Source organism: Crocodylus siamensis, chromosome 5, assembly GCF_052110815.1.
Source record: "Crocodylus siamensis isolate JL-2025a chromosome 5, ASM5211081v1, whole genome shotgun sequence".
Taxonomy (NCBI): domain Eukaryota; kingdom Metazoa; phylum Chordata; order Crocodylia; family Crocodylidae; genus Crocodylus; species Crocodylus siamensis.
The window spans coordinates 45,099,041-45,116,991 of NC_143399.1; the positions used below are offsets into that span (position 1 = coordinate 45,099,041).

The 17,951-nt window shown below is 42.5% G+C and overlaps 1 protein-coding gene across 2 annotated transcripts in view; it reads left to right on the forward strand.

Annotated features, from left to right (window-relative positions):
• The window catches only part of KIFAP3 (kinesin associated protein 3), a 155,234-nt gene extending 137,565 nt beyond the window's left edge, over positions 1–17,669 (forward strand). For both annotated transcript variants that reach the window (XM_090047451.1, XM_090047452.1), the window contains exon 20: positions 13,807–17,669. In XM_090047451.1, coding sequence (XP_089903577.1) covers positions 13,807–13,915 — 109 coding nt within the window. In that variant the 3' untranslated portion in view covers positions 13,916–17,669. The remainder of the gene's footprint in view (positions 1–13,806) is intronic.
• Positions 17,670–17,951: the final 282 nt, after the last annotated feature.

A 17,951-nucleotide genomic window follows, 5' to 3' on the forward strand; every position in this document is an offset into this window, starting at 1 on the left:
TAGCTGGACTCACGCATAGAAAGCACAGTGCTCGTTCCTCCCCAGTTGTCAGATTTTGCTGTTGGTCTGTAATTGAGAGCAACAATAGGATTTTGTTAAAACATTTTTATGCTTAGTGCCAAATGGCACCATGAAACTTAGAAACTTTGTGTACCACTTAATCCAGGGTTGAGAGTGATTGACATATGGATAACAAGAGGGTTAAGCTATTTTAATGAATGACTGAAAGGTACAAGTTTGACGGGGTTTTCTGGTGCATAATCTCCTTTCAAAAGGAAGTAGGCTAAATCAGTGTTGTTATATCTCCCACACAGCCCGATTTAAAGTCAGTTGTTTTAGTTAGGATGTAAAATCAGTCCTTAATTTGGGCCAGTGCATGAAACTCAGCCTTGTGCTTTCCAAAGAGCACCAAGATATGTCAGAGATTCTGTCACATGTTTAAATAGCTTGGTGAGGTATTGGTTTTGGGTTCTAGCTGGTTATTTTATATAGAGTTGTTTTCTTTTGGCCAATTAGCAATTAAAGTTGACAATAGTAACTATGTTTAAAGAGAGTTTATATGTTAGCTCTTTTAAATCCTCTGGTTTTAGCCTCTTGAGTTTGGTTATGTTTGTAAACTCTTCTCCCATTACTTTCCACCCTGCAATGCAGACTTGGAAAAGGGGTTCTTCACAGTTACAAAATACATGCTGCAATTCATCTTTTTCCAAGATGAAATAAATGTTCTGGCTGGTAAGTCATCCTTGTAAGTGATCTCCTAAAGCCAGTTTGTGGTGGGGGGGGTGTTTCAGGAAAGAATACAACCCTTTCTGTAATTAAAATGCTTCTTCCAATGTCATTGGCTAGGGACAGACATTACACATAAACCAGTATAAGTGATGAGAAACTGGTTTAAACCTGTAATAGAACAAATGTTCAGTGCACATAAACCAGTTTGAAAATGGCTGAAACCAGTTTGAGAGAAACATGGTTGAATGTAGTATATCAGACTTAACTAATCTGGCTCAAACTGGTTTATGCAATGTCTGTCCCAGACCTTTAAGTTAAACCAGACACCCCTCTGCTACCTGGCTCCACAGAGACTGCAGGTTGTTTCACCTGCCTTGGACTCTGTGCTAAGTAGGAATTCCCCCCTCCCCTCTGCCTTGCTTAGAGGTGTCTGTGTATTAGCCAGCAGACCACATATTGGCTACTGTCCCTGCTGTGGCAGAGGACAAAGGCAGAATCAACAGGTAGCTGGTAATATCCCTCTGTTTTCTTAATGGGGTGATAAACACTGAGTTTGGACTGATAAACACATATCAATTCCCTGCTGGGCTAGTCAGTGTCTCCCCTGCAGCTCAGAACTGTGGAAGGGAAGGGAGGGCTGCTACAGTGCCCCCCCAGCTTCTAGACTGAGCTACTGCAGGCATGTGCTTGCACGTCTGGGATGTCTGTGCAGTTACAAACAGATTTAGCTTAGTCAGGTTAGACTAACCTGCAAAGATTGAATCAATTCAGGCTCAGGCTTTTTGGGTGTCTGTCCCTAGCCACTGAAAACTGCCCTGTCATTCAAGGGATCATTACAGTTCTGAGGCCACAGGTCTGCACTCCTTCACTGACAGGGCAGGCATGATCTAATTAGAATTTGTTGCAGCTTTTCTAAGAGAAAAGGGGAGAAAGACTAGCAGGCTCTAATGTTTGAATTTGGAGTAAGTCTGTGTCTGTCAGGGAGTTGCATGAGGATTGCAGTACCACTGGTAAGAGCTAATAGAATATTTCAGTTTGATGTCCTGTTCATTTATTTCTTCCAACTGAGACTTCCCAATGATGTTTAACAGTTTGGCACAAGACTTCCATCTCAGCATCTTGCTAATACTTTCTGAATAGGATGCATTTTCATGGAAGTGCTACAACTGTTAACATTAGCACTGCCTTAATAGCCTATTTAATATTCTGTATTGTAACCAAAAAAGATCTTTGATCTGGAACTGTGATGAGCCACATGTTTAACCTGTTGAACTCCAGGCTGTCCATATCATCCAGCTGTAACATTAAATAGAAGTGCTATTTAGGTGGTATCAGTACAGAAAAATAATGTTAGTTGAACCTTTGGTCACTTATGCAAGCAGGTGGTAGCAGGGCCAATATTTAAAAAAAAAAAGAAAAAGAAAAAGAAATCTTGTGCTCACAACTTCAGTGGGTAACATCCATGTAGTCTGGTGTGTGTTCAGTCTTAGCTTACCCCGTCACCTATGAGAGAGAGAGATTTCACTCAGGAGCCTTGTTTAGTCCCAAAGTTATCTCCATAGAGAGAGGATTCATCTCAAACCAGTTGGACAGGTGTGGTTTTTGGGGTTGTTTGGAGTATATTTGATAGATCCCAGATTTATTGGGGCCTTCAAGACTCCTAGCTTACTATTCCCTCAGGATCTCTACTGCCATTGGTTACCTACCTGTGTACTACTTCCTGAGTATTCTCCTGAGGGGAGGACAAAGAGGGGCTGATAAATGGTATGCCATTGACATGGCCAGCATTATGCCAGCATAAAAATGGTAGTACATGTACAGCTTGAATGCAGCTGGAAAATCTGCAGTTGACCACATTAACTTCAGTGAGGAATGCCACAAGTGGGTGGGAATGGTGGGCCAACCTTACCCCCATGCAGCCAGGCCCTCAGGATCAGTAAAAGTTAAACCATACACAGTCTATGTGGAGACAACTTTTTTCTCTGCTCCATTCCATTGTAATACCCAGACACAGAGAAAAAGAGAGGAGATAATGGGATCCTTCAGTAGAACAGGCTGGTAGCACTCTTTGTTGTTAAAGTTGTCCAGTGCTTTATGTTTTAAGATCCTGATTTCAGTGGCTTATGACTTTACCAAATATCAGTTTTCTGTTATAGGCTGATTTTTTTTAACTTTGGTTAAAAAATACTTCAGCCATTTTTGAGAGCAAGTTTGAATAAAAGTATTTTGCTTTACCTATATTTTAAGCAGAAGTCTGGTGTTTTGTTTTGGGGGGTTTTCTGACCTTTTTTTATTTTGAAAAAATTCTAGTGCTCTTGTCTTTTGGAGCAGAGACTTGTAGTCTGGTAAAAAGGTAGCCCTTGTGCCTAGAGGTGCACCAGTGCATCAGTCTGATATTGGATTGGCACAGAAATAAAGATAATTGATTGCATTGGAAATCGGCTTGATGTGGCCTATAATTTGGCTGATAGCTGCATGCATGCATGCATGGACATTTACAGTGCAGCATGCAGGCAGGAAGGAGCAGAGCTTCGCAGCTTGGAGAGCTGCATGCAGCTGGTAAGTCTGTTATGGTGGAGGGGGAGGGAAGGGATGTGGGGGGTAGATCAACGCCTCCATGTTGAGGGAGGGAGTGGGGCAGGGGCTGCCTAGCTGGGGTTGGGGTGGGTGCAGGACCTTGGAAGGCATGGATAGGGGGGTGCCCCCAAATCTTTGCAGGGTGGAGTGCTGCTGTATGCATTGTGAGAAGGCATGGGGGGGCATGTGCTCCCAGATCTGTGCAGGGTGAGCTGGGGCTGCGCTCGAGGTGGATGGTGGCAGTGCTAGGAGGGGCCACTATGGCGGGGAGCTACAGTGAAATTTGGAGTGGCTGCAGCTCCCCAACAGTGCCCTCCCAGCACCACCACCACCTGCCCCGAGTGCAGCCCTGGCTTAGCCCCCCCCCCTTCCATCCCCCATGCACCAGGAAGAGCCTGGTGCAGCCCTGGCCCCAGCCTGCAGCTGCAGCCTGCCCCACCCTGCCCTGCAGAGATCCAGGACCACACAGCAGTATGTGCACAGCAGCAGGAGTCTTCCTCTTGCTCTGCACCCCCCGGGCAAGACATGGCTCCATTCCACGCCCACTCCACCCCAGCTGAGCAGCCCTAGCCCCACTCCCTCCATCACAGGGGCCTTGATCTGCCCTCCTCCCCAGTGCCCCTTCCCTCCTCTTCCGCCACAACAGACTAACCAGCTGCGCATAGCTGTATGGGAAATCGGTTTGGTATCGGCTGATATGCCTCCTTAAAAATTGGCTATCGGTATCAGCCCCCAAAATCTCTATTGGTGCACCTCTACTTGTGTCCAAAAGATTTGGTTGTCCCTGTGAAAATCTCCCTAACTTTGTCCATTTTGTAATTCTTCGAAAAATTGCCATGTGTTCATAGATGTCATAGACATTAGGGCTGGAAGGGACCTCGGAAGTCCAGCTCCCTGCCTGAGGGACAGGAAGTCAACTGTTGTGATAGGATCCCAGCAAGATAAGCATCCAGTTTTCTCTTGAAGATGTTCAATGTAGGTACTTGAACCACCTCCAGAGTTTCCATATTTGGAGCAGAAGCAGGTGATTGGGTCAGGCCCAAGCGTGGCATCTCCAGGTGTCCCAGGGAAATGATGTAGACATATCAGCAACTGCTCCTAGGCCCAGGCACCATGATAGAGGAGAGTATGTGATTTTAAGGGACAGGAGTTGGCAGTAGACTGAAATAAGGGGCCCAGGATAGAACCTAAGATTCCTGAATTGTATCAGTCCTCTGCTGTCAGCAAATAGCTGCAAAGTCCAATGGCAAAGTGTCTCATCCCCCTTTTAATGTTGGTCTACAAAGACTTTGGCAATCAATCCACTACCATTTTCTATTATCCTGTTAGCTCAAGTGGCAGAGTTCTGTACAAGAGATCAAACCATGAAGGTTTGTCATAGGATAGAATTATTTTATTTTAAAAATTTGGAAATTACACCAAAAACAAACAACACCCCCTTGCCTGAGTGTGTACTAATGATACACACCATCAATTACATGATCCTAGGCAGTTTGTCTGTAGGACACTTGCCTCAGTCAGTGCACAGGGTGGTGAGACAATCCTGGCTAATAAAGGAGACTGTTGTGTAAAACAACTGCTTAATTTGTTTCGGGAGTAGTGAGGTCTGTGGGAAATGATTGCAGGAAGAGAAAGGAGGGTCTCATGGGTAAGAGGGTAGAACACTGCCTTTGTAGACTTGGATGACCTCCCACTCTATGCCAGCCTGTACCACAGGGTTCCTATATAATGCTGCTCAAGTCAGGTAAACCAGACTTCCTACAGATGGCTAGCAGATTTGCACTCCTCATTTTCTGAGTGCCTAGCCAAAGGCTCTGCATCTAATTTACAGACCTGATGAGGACTTAGAGCTACAAGTGAAGCCAAGGGAAGTTGTGCTTTATAAGGCTGGCTACTATGAGAAATCAAGTCTAACATGTTTCAAATGGGGTACCTAAAATAAGTGGATACTTGCATCAACCTTTCTGTACATCAGCGTCACATCTTTAAAGATAAATGAATCCACAAGAGTGTTTTGAACATTCATTAATATAGCTGTCCTTTAAGAGAGTACAGCTCATAATGTGCATGGAATGAAGCCAGGAGGATGGGGACAGGGCATGTGATCATATAATTTAGAACCTGCAATAAAATGTATTAACAAGGATCATACAGGCAGCCTCACTTCAAGTATCCTAAATTTTAAGTGTGTGGCTTTGCAGTCTTAATTACATGTGTTAATATATTTAAACACTGATAATTATATACAGAAAAACTACGTGTAAAGAATATTAACATTAGGCACCAGGACATGGCTATATGTATCATTTTATGTACCTAATACAGGCACATTCCCTATCCCAAAGCTTTTATCCAAGCTAAAGTTGAGAGAGAGAAAGTATGCGAAAATAAACATCAAATAGGGAAAAGGAAGGTGGGGCTGTGCAGCTCAGAACTGAAAATAGTTGTGGTTTATACTTTAACGTCATGACCAGTAATGGTAGAGTCTACGGTTACAGGACATGTTATTACATATAGAAACCTCTAACTTTTTCAGGGCTTCTCAGTTTCTATATTGCTTCCTGATATCCCCAAATTTGCTCTCTTATTCTAAGGGATGGAGAGAATTCATGAGCAGTTGAGCAAAAAGAGAGAGGAGCTGGCTCAGTAGACTAAGTACATGATCTGTGGGACCCAACTTCTTTCTGATCACTAGAGCCCAAACTAGGAGCAAAGTGACCAGGAGTGGCTACCATCCAAAGGTTGCTCAGTGGTAGTCATGCTGTTACTTTTAAAGTAGGCATTCATATCACAAAATTATCATCTCTAGCACTTTTTTGACAAGAATCAACAGAAAGCCCAATGAACTAATGGGCTGTGGCTACTGAACAGTCCTCCCAACTGAAGACAGCCATTGCCTCCAAATCTGGGTGAAAGTATGTCATAAAAGTGGGTCTGGGGGGCAGCAGGCATTGTGTAGGCTGTAATTTATCTGCAAATAGAGACCATTAGTCTTACAGTCTTTCAATCTAGTATCTTTCTTTAGCACTTAAAAAGGAGAGCCACTGGGAAAAGAAGAAAAAACACCACCATAAATGGTGATAAATTCCTGGGTCTCTAGTTGGGCCTCATGTATTTATAAATAAGAACCTGCACCAAGTTATACATATTATAATGCAGTGCTTATGTCTCAAAGTTATGGAGACTATTGCTTTGCTTTCATGGCTTTGGTACCCCTGAGGGGAAAAGAAAGCCCTCCAGCATTCACTTAAACATAATTTATTCTCTCTTGTTATCCACAGAAACTTGATACAGCATTATAAATTACAAGGTTTTATGGCACAGGGTTTTAGAGTGGGATGGCTAAAATGGTAACCATACCATATGTTATCAACCATACATACCATCATAGAGGTAACAGATGGTTTTTCAAAATTTGATTGGTAGAACGCTAAGGATAGGTTTATTCTAAATTCTGAATACCTGTTGTGTGGCAGTAGGGGAAACACTTGCATCTTTAAAGCTGTCATCTTAAAAAAGAACAGCTATGCAGAACACTGGCAAGAAAGAAAGCATGCTAAGAGCTGGCATAGAGGAAGTATTTGCATGGGGAGTACAGCGGTCAGGGTTTCAAAGGACCCTGGACGCTCAAAACCCCATAGGCCTAGTCCTAATTCCACTGAAGTTGATGAGGGATTTGCCAAGCCAATAGTGAGAGCAGCTCATAGGCAGCATATTTAGGCATGCAAATAAAGCCCAATCAGCAAAGTGCTTAAGTGCATGGATAACATTAAGCAAGTGAGGAGTCCCATAGAGGTCAGCAAGGCCACTCCAAGAGTATACAGGTATGTACACACCTTAGCTTTTTGCCGTATTGAAGTACAGCCCCTTGTAAGTGTGCATATATTTTAATACCGTCATAAATGGAGATCCTTTGAAAACCTATCCATATTGAATGGTGTCCTGCCGCTGAGTGCAGGAGGGGCTTAAAATAAAGCTGGGGTGTCAGGTCTCTAAGGTAAGACTAATATTTGAGAAACACAACTGTAGTTCTGACTTTTGACACTGTATGAACAGGGACAAACCACTGAAGTTCCCTTATTTTTTTAAAAATGTGTTTATTAATTAGTCCAACTTATAACAAATTTAGCATTGAAAAATGCATCCAATCCCCTAAAATATACATAACAAAGCTTTATCTTCCTTCAACAGCACTTTCTTAACCCAAGTCAGTGTTCAGTCATGTTTTATTTTTCTTCTCTTCTTTCAGTCTCTGGCAATTCATTTATGTTTCAATCAATGTTAGACTTTTATGTTTCTTCATCTGTATGTAATAATTTGCTCTCTCTCTTCCCTCAGAACTTTACATAATATAAATCTTCTCATCTTCTACTTGTCTCCATTTATACATTTAGAATTTACTCCAAATTTGTTCTTAATCATTAGCTCATAGAACTTGCATTTGCCGTCATATTCAAAAACATTTCTCAAACTTTCAATTTGGAGGCACGGGAATATTCTTTTTTTAAATCGAATGCCAAGAATTTCCATCAAATTTCTAAGTAAGCATCTTTTTTTCTTTCTTCCTTGTAGAACACTGGCTTGATGGGACAACTTTTCCGCTACTAAAACTTCCTAAACTTTTTTAAAACCAGTCAGTGATTTTAGGGGTGTCACTTTTTTCCCAGGTTTTTGTTATTGAAATTCTTGCAGCCATTGGAAGATGAGTGATCAATTCCTTATGACTTTTATATGTCACAGAGCTCTCAGAAAAGTTCAATAAGAGCTCTAAGGAGTTGTCTGATAGCTGGCATCCTGTTATTTCCCTCACCTGGGTTCCCATTTTCAGTGGGCAGTAATTTTTGATGCCTCACTTCTTAGTTTTCTCACTTTGAATAAAAGCCAAAAAATTCAAATCTGGGTTCGTAGGCTTGTAAACCCATCTTCAGACTCCTCAATAAAAGCCCCTCATCGCCTGCTTTTGGGGCAGGAGGTCATAGCCTTTCCTTTCCCATATTGACCTTGCCACATTCCTCCATACCTTTGTCACTTCAGAGTTTGATTCCTGTTGTGAGTGCTGCATGAGGCCATATAGTATATAAAATCCATTCAGAGAGCAAAGCTTGTGCAGAGTGCAGCTGCTTACTGCCTCTTACGTAGTATTTCCAGCAGGGAGTACGTTGTATCCACAGTAGAGGATCTATACCATGTTAGCTACCTGCGGATTTCCAGATGGACTTCAAAGGTTTAATGTTGACCCATAAAGTCCCAAACAGCCTAAGACTTGCTTATCTGAGACACTGATTATGCTAAAGGAATTAGTACTTGTATTAGAACAAATTGTCATTGCAGCACTAGTGCAGATGGAGCTCAGGTCTGTACCACTACATTGTGGAAATCTACAGAAAGTGGCTTTGCACCATGGCTGGCTGTTTGGGCAGTACAGGTGCTAACTTTTCCCGTGTAGACTAATTGCAAAGAGCCTTACACTCCCCCTCATCATACAGCTGTGACTGGTAGAGGCACCTGAGCTCAAACCCAGTGAGGGCTGTCAGCAGGGCTTTCTTCCTTGCCCCATGGTCTAGAATAGCCAGGTCTTCCAGACCTACTACAAAGCCTACCTTTTTTTCTCAGGCTGTGGGTGCAGGAGGGTCCAGTCACAGTCAATATTAGGATACTGTGGGGCATTTCCTGTTTTGGGGTAATGGGGACATTGCTAGTTTTATTATTTTGATTTGATTTTAAATTGTTTCCAAGTCACCTAGGACTCTGGATAGGAATTTTATTTTGGATGTTATGAATCAAAGTAAATATCAATAAATAAAGCTGTTAAGAAATCTCTCTTCACTCATGCACATTAGGAACATTTTCCTCTTTGTCATGTGTACTTCAGTTCCCCGGCAGTACAAGCAAATTGGAAAGTTCAGCTGTCATTCTGGGAAGGTCATAGATCACACTAGCAGCCTGAGTAATCCAAGAGGTTTTAAGTATCATAGCATTTAGTTTAAAGTGAAATTTGCTCTGACAGGGGCTGGCAGACCAATAGGAAAAAGAAATATTTGGGCTCAGAGAAGTGCATGTGTAGAGACCGCGAGTATAACTGATGGCTGGAAATGATTTCAGTCTAAAAAAAACAAATCATTAAGAGAGTGCATAGGGGTAAAATACACAGTTCATATTTTAAGGGTCTCAAAATGAACCAGCAACTGAGGTTAGCATTACATAGTAATTAGCTGTGCTGTTCACTGTTTAACTCCATAAGTCCCAGGAACTACAGTAGACAAGCCACACAAACAGCATTGCCTTAATTGTGTTGTGAGGACAGCACCAGCTTCTACCTATCTATTAAAATAATTTCAAAAACTAAAGATACCTGGCATGGTTTGCAGACTAAGGCAGTTTCTGAAACATTCTTGTCCCAGGTCCTTAATAATGTGCTGTTGCTTTCTATGGAGTCCTAAGTAAAGCTCCCATCAGTCATCAATCTAAATAGTGAGTGAGTGGTTAGTGGGAGGGAAAGACCCATTTTTGGAGAAGAGGTGTGGATGGCAGGGTTACTTTCTTGATTTCATTAAGAAAAGCCCCTGTTGTTTTGGGAGGATGGTGGTGATCTTTTGTCTGTAAAGCACCCAGCACCTTCTAAGCACTATTTAAGTGTTTCTTTAACAAGTATTAGCTAAGAGTAAGCTTTGGATTAAATAGCTAATGTTGAAGTAAGAATATAAGGGGCAAGTTATGATCTCAGTCTGGTCACTAGCAGGCAGGTGTTCACTTTCTAAACTCCATCATCACAGTTGACTCCTTGATTGCCAGCCTTAGCTGAGATGCCACAGGTGCAATGGAAGGTAGATCCTGAACTCATTTCTTCACCTTCAAAGTGACTTTTTCAGGTCTGGGTGGAGGCATGATGCAGGCCTGAGGTATGCATGCACTGTCATAGTTCTGCCTGCACCCAGCCAGACTTCAGTTCTGCAGTGAAGTCTCTCTACCACCATCCCAGTCAATTCATGTTTTGTCCCCAGGACTGAGGGGTGTGGACCTTTGCTTCTAGCCCATCAGTCCTAGTCCAATAGTGAGGGTAGTACTTTTCAGGAGCAGTACCTTCATGTAAAAGCAAAGCTAACATTTTTCCAAGCACAGACAGCTATTCATTTACCTATTCATTTACATAGTGGGCCATTTTCTGGAGAATGTTGATCTAATCAAGGTGTTCTAATACAATTTTATGTTACCCTTTTTTAATTCAGTGTCTGAAGTAGTTATCAGATGGTCCATCTCTTACAGGGGTTTTTTCAGGACACTAAAGTATGTCTTAACTATTTGTAAATAACTAATACTCCTCTAAATTTAGACTTTAGGAATTGGACCTAAATACTTACACATCTGTACAAATTTTAAAAAATGATTTGTTGAGAATGTAATTGAAACCATGCTTTTTCCCCATTCCTGTTATCAGCTTAGATGCATGCATGTTGTTTGAATAAGGATTCTCAACTGGAGTAGCTGGAAATGTTTGGCCACAATGATGGGGAAGTAGTGCCACCTCATGGTACAGTGACAGATTACAGTACTTCTGACCAGAACAATATTTCACTATTTTTTTTAATAGAGAGAGGTAGCTAGCTCTGTTAGTCCAAAGTCGGGCAGAAAACAGGGCAGGATAGCACCTTAGAAATTAACAATGCAGAGCAGCATGCCTCTGAACAAATTAGTCTCAGACATGCCACTACACCCTGCCTTATTTTTTAGTACCACATACAGCGATGACTGAAATGTGGACCTCAACCCAGAGACGGCCCCTAAAATGATGTTATATGAGGTGCAGCCACCTTCATAATTAATAGGGTGGTTTTCCCTCTAGAGTCTTCAGGAGGCAGTACTTTATCTTGAACCAAGCAGCCATATGGGACCTGTGTCTCTCATTCCCCGTTCTACCACATCAGCATGAAAGATGGCAACAAGTTGGCTCTGTTTTAAGTCACAGGTATGAGGTCTGGGTGTATGCCTATATGCCAGTGAAGCATTCAGGTGGCCAAAATATGACTTTTTGTGGTAAGAGTGAGTAACAAACAAGATGAGTTCCTGAGTGCTACCACAATGTGAATAATTAAAAAACCTGTCCAACAGTGATGTCACTGCAAATTCAAATAAGTCACTGCAAAATAAATGAGATCTAGAACCACATTTTCTGAAAATTATACTTGTTTATAAACTGGCTCTGTGGCCTAACCTAGATGCACAAACCCTGGACCTCTGCCATTACTCCAGCTTTATGCTTCTACACCGCCATGGACATCTGTGCACTTAAGTTAGCAAGACAAAATGGAGAATGTGGTTCCTGATGTTCAAAATGCAGGATATTAGTAACTCCTGAGATCATTTCTTCTGATCAGTATACTTCACTTTTCATCATTTATTCAGTTTGTTTGTTTTTTTGTTTTGTTTTTTTTACTTGAAAACAGGGTGGTCCATTTCACCAGTGGTTTAAGTTTGTTTAACTCTTTGCAAAAGCTCGGTGGCCTGTATGCAGGAAATAATACCTCATAACAGCTCATCCGAGGCCTATTTGTCCAATCTCTCTGTTTCTCTAATGCCAGTCACAGTAGAAACTAGGTGGTGTTGGAGACTGGTTGGAATCCAAATGGTAAGCCAGGGAGGGAAGGTTGTTCTCTGACCTTCTGGTATAATCATATTCCTAGTGCAGGGTCTGGTTCTTTGAGGGATAGAAGAGAAGAGGTACATCTCAAACAGTGAAGATGGGACCCTTTCTGATCTCTTTTTGGAAAAGCCCTTTTGGGCCTTAAACCTGTTGTTGAAAAAGTTCTACCCTTTATTGCCTAATAGCCTGCTAGTTGACTGCAGCTGCTGAGGAGTGAATTGAAAAGAGAACCCACCTCAAAAGATTACAAGCCATTCTTTTCCAGTTGTTTCTCTCATAGGGTATTACCTTTGCAGTTTTGCTTACCAGCCACACACTATTCCTTTGTAGGGTGGGAGAAGCTTTTTCTGAACCAGCCCTCAAAAGTCTCTCACTTTCTGAACTGCTGGGGCTTCCCTCAGACAGACAGATTTTCTGATTAGATAATCACCAATGGCTCTTTTCTATACCCTGGACACTTGCATATTTCTAGAAGCAGTGTCTTGGTGATGATGATAAAGTGCTGGAACAAAGTCCTTCCCACTTCTGGTCAACGCCAGTTTAGCCCAAGCACTTAAGCATGTGGCTGAGCGCTTCATCAGATCAGGACCTAGAATATTACCATTGTGTGTGTTCTCGATTGTATTATTTTTTTACATGTTTATGCTGTTGCAGCTTAAGTGAACTTTGTTTAGCATGTTCAGCATGCTAGCAACAATAATAAACTTCACCTTTTCCCCATTCTAACTTTTTAACTACTTTGGATGAGAAACTCCACTCTTTTGACCTGTCACTAGTCAGACACTAAATTTAGAGATATTTCTGCCTATCTCTGTCTGTTTAGGTGGAAGTTTGAAAGATAACCTAATCGTTAATTCAGTATCCTGGGAAACATTTACTTTTCTGTCTCTGCCTTCTCTGTGAAAGCTATTGGTGATTATGGGATATCTGGTACTTCTGCCTGCAGAATGCTTGCGCCACCAGTATCTGATTCATTGCTTTGGGAGAGTAGAGTATGAAAAGTGATACCGTATATGAAGACCAAATTACCATCTGTCTTGTTAAGACAGAGGTGTTTAGTACATGATAAATTCTCTCCATCCTTTGGCTGTCAGTCTGACATCCCCTCTGAAACTGTATTGCATACTCTACTTACAAGGCCAAAAACGAGCCACTTCAGATTTCCAGCTGGCATTTTCCCAGTGACTTTGGGATGCTCTCTCCATCATTCAGAAAGAAACTTGGCTGTTTGGTTGTGCTGACGGTCAGCTTTGCATCCACAGCCATTTTCTAGCAAATTTATTTAAAATACCCTGTGAGACAAGCCTATATTTACTCCCATTTTATAGATAGACACATGGAGTCACACAAGTGAAGGGCACTTTGCACCCAAAAGCTTATCTGACAACTCTCCCAGTTACATTTTTTATTGGGCCAACTATATATCACAAAGAAGCTATGCCTCACCACAACATTCACAGTAGAGCAGAGAACAGGTTCCAAGAGTCCCTATCACTCTGTCTTCCATACTGCATCAGAAAGTGTGGCCCGCAAATTTGGCTAGCTACATACTACAGGCTGTCCAGTTCCCAGTTTGCTATACTTAATTAGAGTGAGCCAACAAGTCTGTTAAAAACTTCCTTATTTCTATTTCTACTTAAGGGGTCATATTATTTTCTATAGCGATATTACATGATCACAAATAGGAGGAGATATCTGAACAAGCTAGAGCGGGAGAGAGGTACCTCACAAGATACTGTCTTAAAATGTGGTCTACCTGTGGAGAAAGGTGAAGACTCCCAAACTAAGAGTATATCCTAGAGCCAGTTGCCTGTATTTCTGACAAGCCAGAACATCATTTTGTTTCTTCTTTCTTTTCATAGCATTGGAGTGGATGGATTTGGTCAGCCAACTGGTATTCCTAGCCGCCCTGTGACTGCCTATGGATACCGCCCAGATGAACCTTACTACTATGGCTATGGAGCTCGATAAAGCAACTTACTGCATACTCCGGAGTGTTCTCCCTCCTGCTCCACTAGGAACAAGTGTGCATAGCTGGCTTTAGATCATTCCTTGGAAATGCATGATTATACTGTGACAAGTCTGTGTGATTATGTATCCTTTAGTATGCAAACCTCGAGATTAGCCTGGGCCTTGCTGGCTCTAACATTTCAGTGACTGTGTTCACTCCTTAGTTCTCAATTTATAATTTTTGTACAGTATTTGTCATGTGACTTGAAAGCAAGTATTGAAAAACTACTAGACTGGAAAGTAAACATTACACTGTGTATATTAAGCAACTAATTTAATTTCTATTAAATACAAAAACTACACGGTCAGTGCAGTGACATTAAGTGATTATTTTTTTTTTTTTGTTCACCAAATTTTTTTTGATGTCTCCTGTGGCAGATGTTAAGTGAAATATTCTTAAGTAAGCCTCCTACAGGGAACACTGCTAATCTCTCGTATCCAGTGGCACTGTTTGGAAACGTTGGCCATGTCCACGCTGATAGTTAAGGTCCCTCTTAAGAATGCTGTAAAGCACAGATTCACGGACTATCTACAGGACAAACCCTAAACTTAGCACTCAGTAGCAGTCCAGTCTGACCCTGGAAGCTATGCTGCTCTTTTAGGTTCAAGAATTTTTTGGGACCATGTTCACTTGCTAGTCCATCCCAATTCTGTGGTATGTTCAGAACTGGAATTTACCCAGGTGTGTAGGTTTGAAGTCCACTTGCCAGTCCACTCAGCAATCCTGTAATGCCTGGGTATAATACAAGCCTGCTTGCTCACCTGCTTCTTGGAGAAGGAAGGATGCTGAGGTTCCTATATAAGATGCTGCCCTCTAGATCTTTCTTTTGGTGGTTCTATCTTAATCTCTGGTTAGGGGCTTTTGAGTGCTATCATAATATATATAATAATGCAGAAAGTTTTGAAGTTCCCAAATGTCTCTGGTTGCTAAAAAAGAAGAGCATTCTCTGTAGCTTTCTCCTTAAATCATCTTGCCTGTTGTCAAAAGGGAGGCAATATCTGATTGAATAATATCATCCCTCTCCCACTATCTGAATTTGAGCCCTAGTCTTCAGCAAACAGCTCCAGCAGCATTAAAGCTGACATGATCCTGGTCCAGTGGCAATGTGTAGGGGGTGTACATGCACCCCTTGAGCACTGGTGCACCCCCTGACAGGCATTCCCTGCTTAGGCGACAGGCAGGAGCGCTGGTATGTTGTGTGTCGTCCGTGTCCCCCTCCCCCCCCGCCGAGATTACTGGCTGGGAAGTAGGGGCACCAGGAGAAGTGTCACTGGCACGTCCAGGTGTGCTGCTGGGACTTCCGGTTTGGTGAGATCAGATGTGGGGGACCCCGACACTCCCCCGCCCCTGCCCCACCCCCCAGTCGCTGCCTCTTCTAACTCGGGAGGCACCAGTTGCCCGTGTCCTGGTTAGTTTCCACAGATGAAGTCTGAGAGAGATCTGAGTAAGAGAAAAGGCATTGGAAGACCAGACTGCATGGCCTTGCTCTCAGTCCATGTCTGGAAGGTTATGCTTACAGCCATTCAGATTAGAAAGTTATATAAATGGAAACATCACTGCTGATTAAATTAGTACCCAAATTCAGAAATTTTGCCACTCCCATCTATTTAGGGTCATAGAAAAACACTTAGGTGAAAACAGAAATTATTTGAGGGTTATAGAAACAACCACAGCAGGGAAAATCTACAAATAAATAACTAAAGTATATGAAACAATCAAGCATCTATCAGTGGTAGAACAGATAGAATGCAGTCACCTGCCTGAACTGTGGCTGATGTATGGCAGCACTTAGAATAAGAGGCAAAATAGGGCCTAACCAAGGCAACTCCTTCCCATTGCCACAGGCCTAAAACTTCACAGGAGAAGTTTCCCACTGAGGACACCAGGACTCACTCAGCATGTCTTCTCCCTGCAGCCATGCAGGCCTCAAAAAGGGAACTGTAGGCTGGAAGAAGCCAGGCAGCCTCTGAAACAGCAGGGCATGCGTATAGCAGGGACCGATGGATCTTGATGATGCCATTAAACTTTTTTCTGCAGTTTTCACTTTGAACATCCACTCCCCTGTGCTACTTGGAAGTTTGTATCAATTCCTCTCATCCCATCCTGCTCCGGCTTTATTACATTGGACAAATCCAAAGATCCATCCAATCATAAGCCTGTTGGACTAGCATGAGTTTTGTAGCCAATGGTACACAAGGGAACCGGGTAATTTAGCATCATATCCAGCTACCTTTGACTTCCAGTCTGAATGACCAAACACCCACTGACAGCTGGGTCAGTCCAGGCTGATGTTCAGCACCAGCCTAGACTGAGGTTTAAATTCGTGCCTCTGAAGCCTTAGAGAGCTGCCTAAATTGCTCCACCAAAATGCCCTGGTATATATGCTAAAACTACCTTTAAATCTTAGTCTAGATGAGGCCAAAGGATTGGTGTGCTGGTGCATGCTATTGGTTCTATATTTTAGGTTCAAAGTGACTGGGTAAACCACATCCTTATGTCCCAGCACTCTGTGGAACTGAAATAACATCAGAGAGATGAAAAAGTGTGTGAAAAACCCAGACCTCCCACTGTGCTATGGTAATTCCTTTCAACATTCATTCTGCTATCCAGAATGCTTGCACAAAATCTCTCCCCTGAGTCACTTTACTATGCAACACAGAGGGCAATTAGTTTTAATGGTATTAAATATATCTCCTTGTGATGCACAAGTTACACCATGAAAGCAAATGCAGGCTGCTGGGGAGGGAAAAACCTTTAATATACGGACCACCTGCCTTGCATATGTAATTTTCACCCAGTCACCCGCACTCTGTTTAGACTAGTCTAGCAGCTCGTCCTAAGCTCCCTGCTACGCTCCAATGCATGGGTGGGAGGCTGAACACAAAAGCCCCTGAGAGAGAAACTGGGGGAGGAAATTACTTCAATAAAGGCAGTTGGGGGAAGGTTGTACATATGCTTAGCACAGGAGGCACCTACTCCTCAAGCGCTTGAGAGCCCTAAATCACAAGTAGAATTAGTTTTCACAGCAGACTAAGGGGAACTGAGGCCAGAGGGCCTCTTCTGCTCCTGACACTTGAGATTCACAGAGCTGCAGAAAAGCAAATAAAGGAAATGAATTGTCAGGGGGAAGTTTGTACTCCAGCTCAGTCATCAACAGTATGAGGTCTGGTTTGGTTAGAAGTACTGGGCAGGAGGCTGCGGGAAATGTATGTTGCATGCAAGTTGCTTTCCGTTGGCTACAGCTCAAACCACAGCTGTGAATTTCCAATTCCCCTGAGTTGTATCAAACTGACCAAAACTAAAATCACAAAAATTTAATTATGGGCTATAAGTATCCTTATGGGGAGAACATGGCTGATAATCAGGAACTCTTGAATCTTGCAAAAGCTTAAGGAGATCCAGTGACCAGAAGCTGAGGCTAGACAAATTCAAATGGGAAGCGAGGTCTGGATTTTGAACAGTGAGGGAAATTACACATTGGAACAACTTGCCTGAGGAAGTGGCAGATTCTCCACCACTCGCAATCTTGAAACTAAGATTGGTTTTCTTCCCCAGGTCAACACTTTAGAGCCTGAGTACCCATTCTGGAACTTGCTGCAGGAGTCACCAGGTGAAAATCATTCTTATGTCTGATTAAGGTTACATTTTGTCAGCATTTCCCAATGTTAATGGGTTTACATCCCACTGTAATAAAGACAGCCACTTGTGTCTCTGCCCTTTACTTCACCTGCTGCTGATTCCCTTCACTACCTTTGCTGATGCCCCCTGTTATTGATTGGCCCTGTCCTATTTTCATGTTTCCTCCACTTTCAGGCCCTACCAGGAGGCATACTCTATCTACACTTTGGGAAACACTACTGGGTTATTTAATGGCTCCTCCTGGCTTGAAAATAAAGGGTAGAAATGGTCTTATTAATCTTGTAAACTGTTGCCTATGAGGCAACCTTAGCCATTTTAATGTCCATATCCAAATGAGACCAATTGTGCAAACTAACA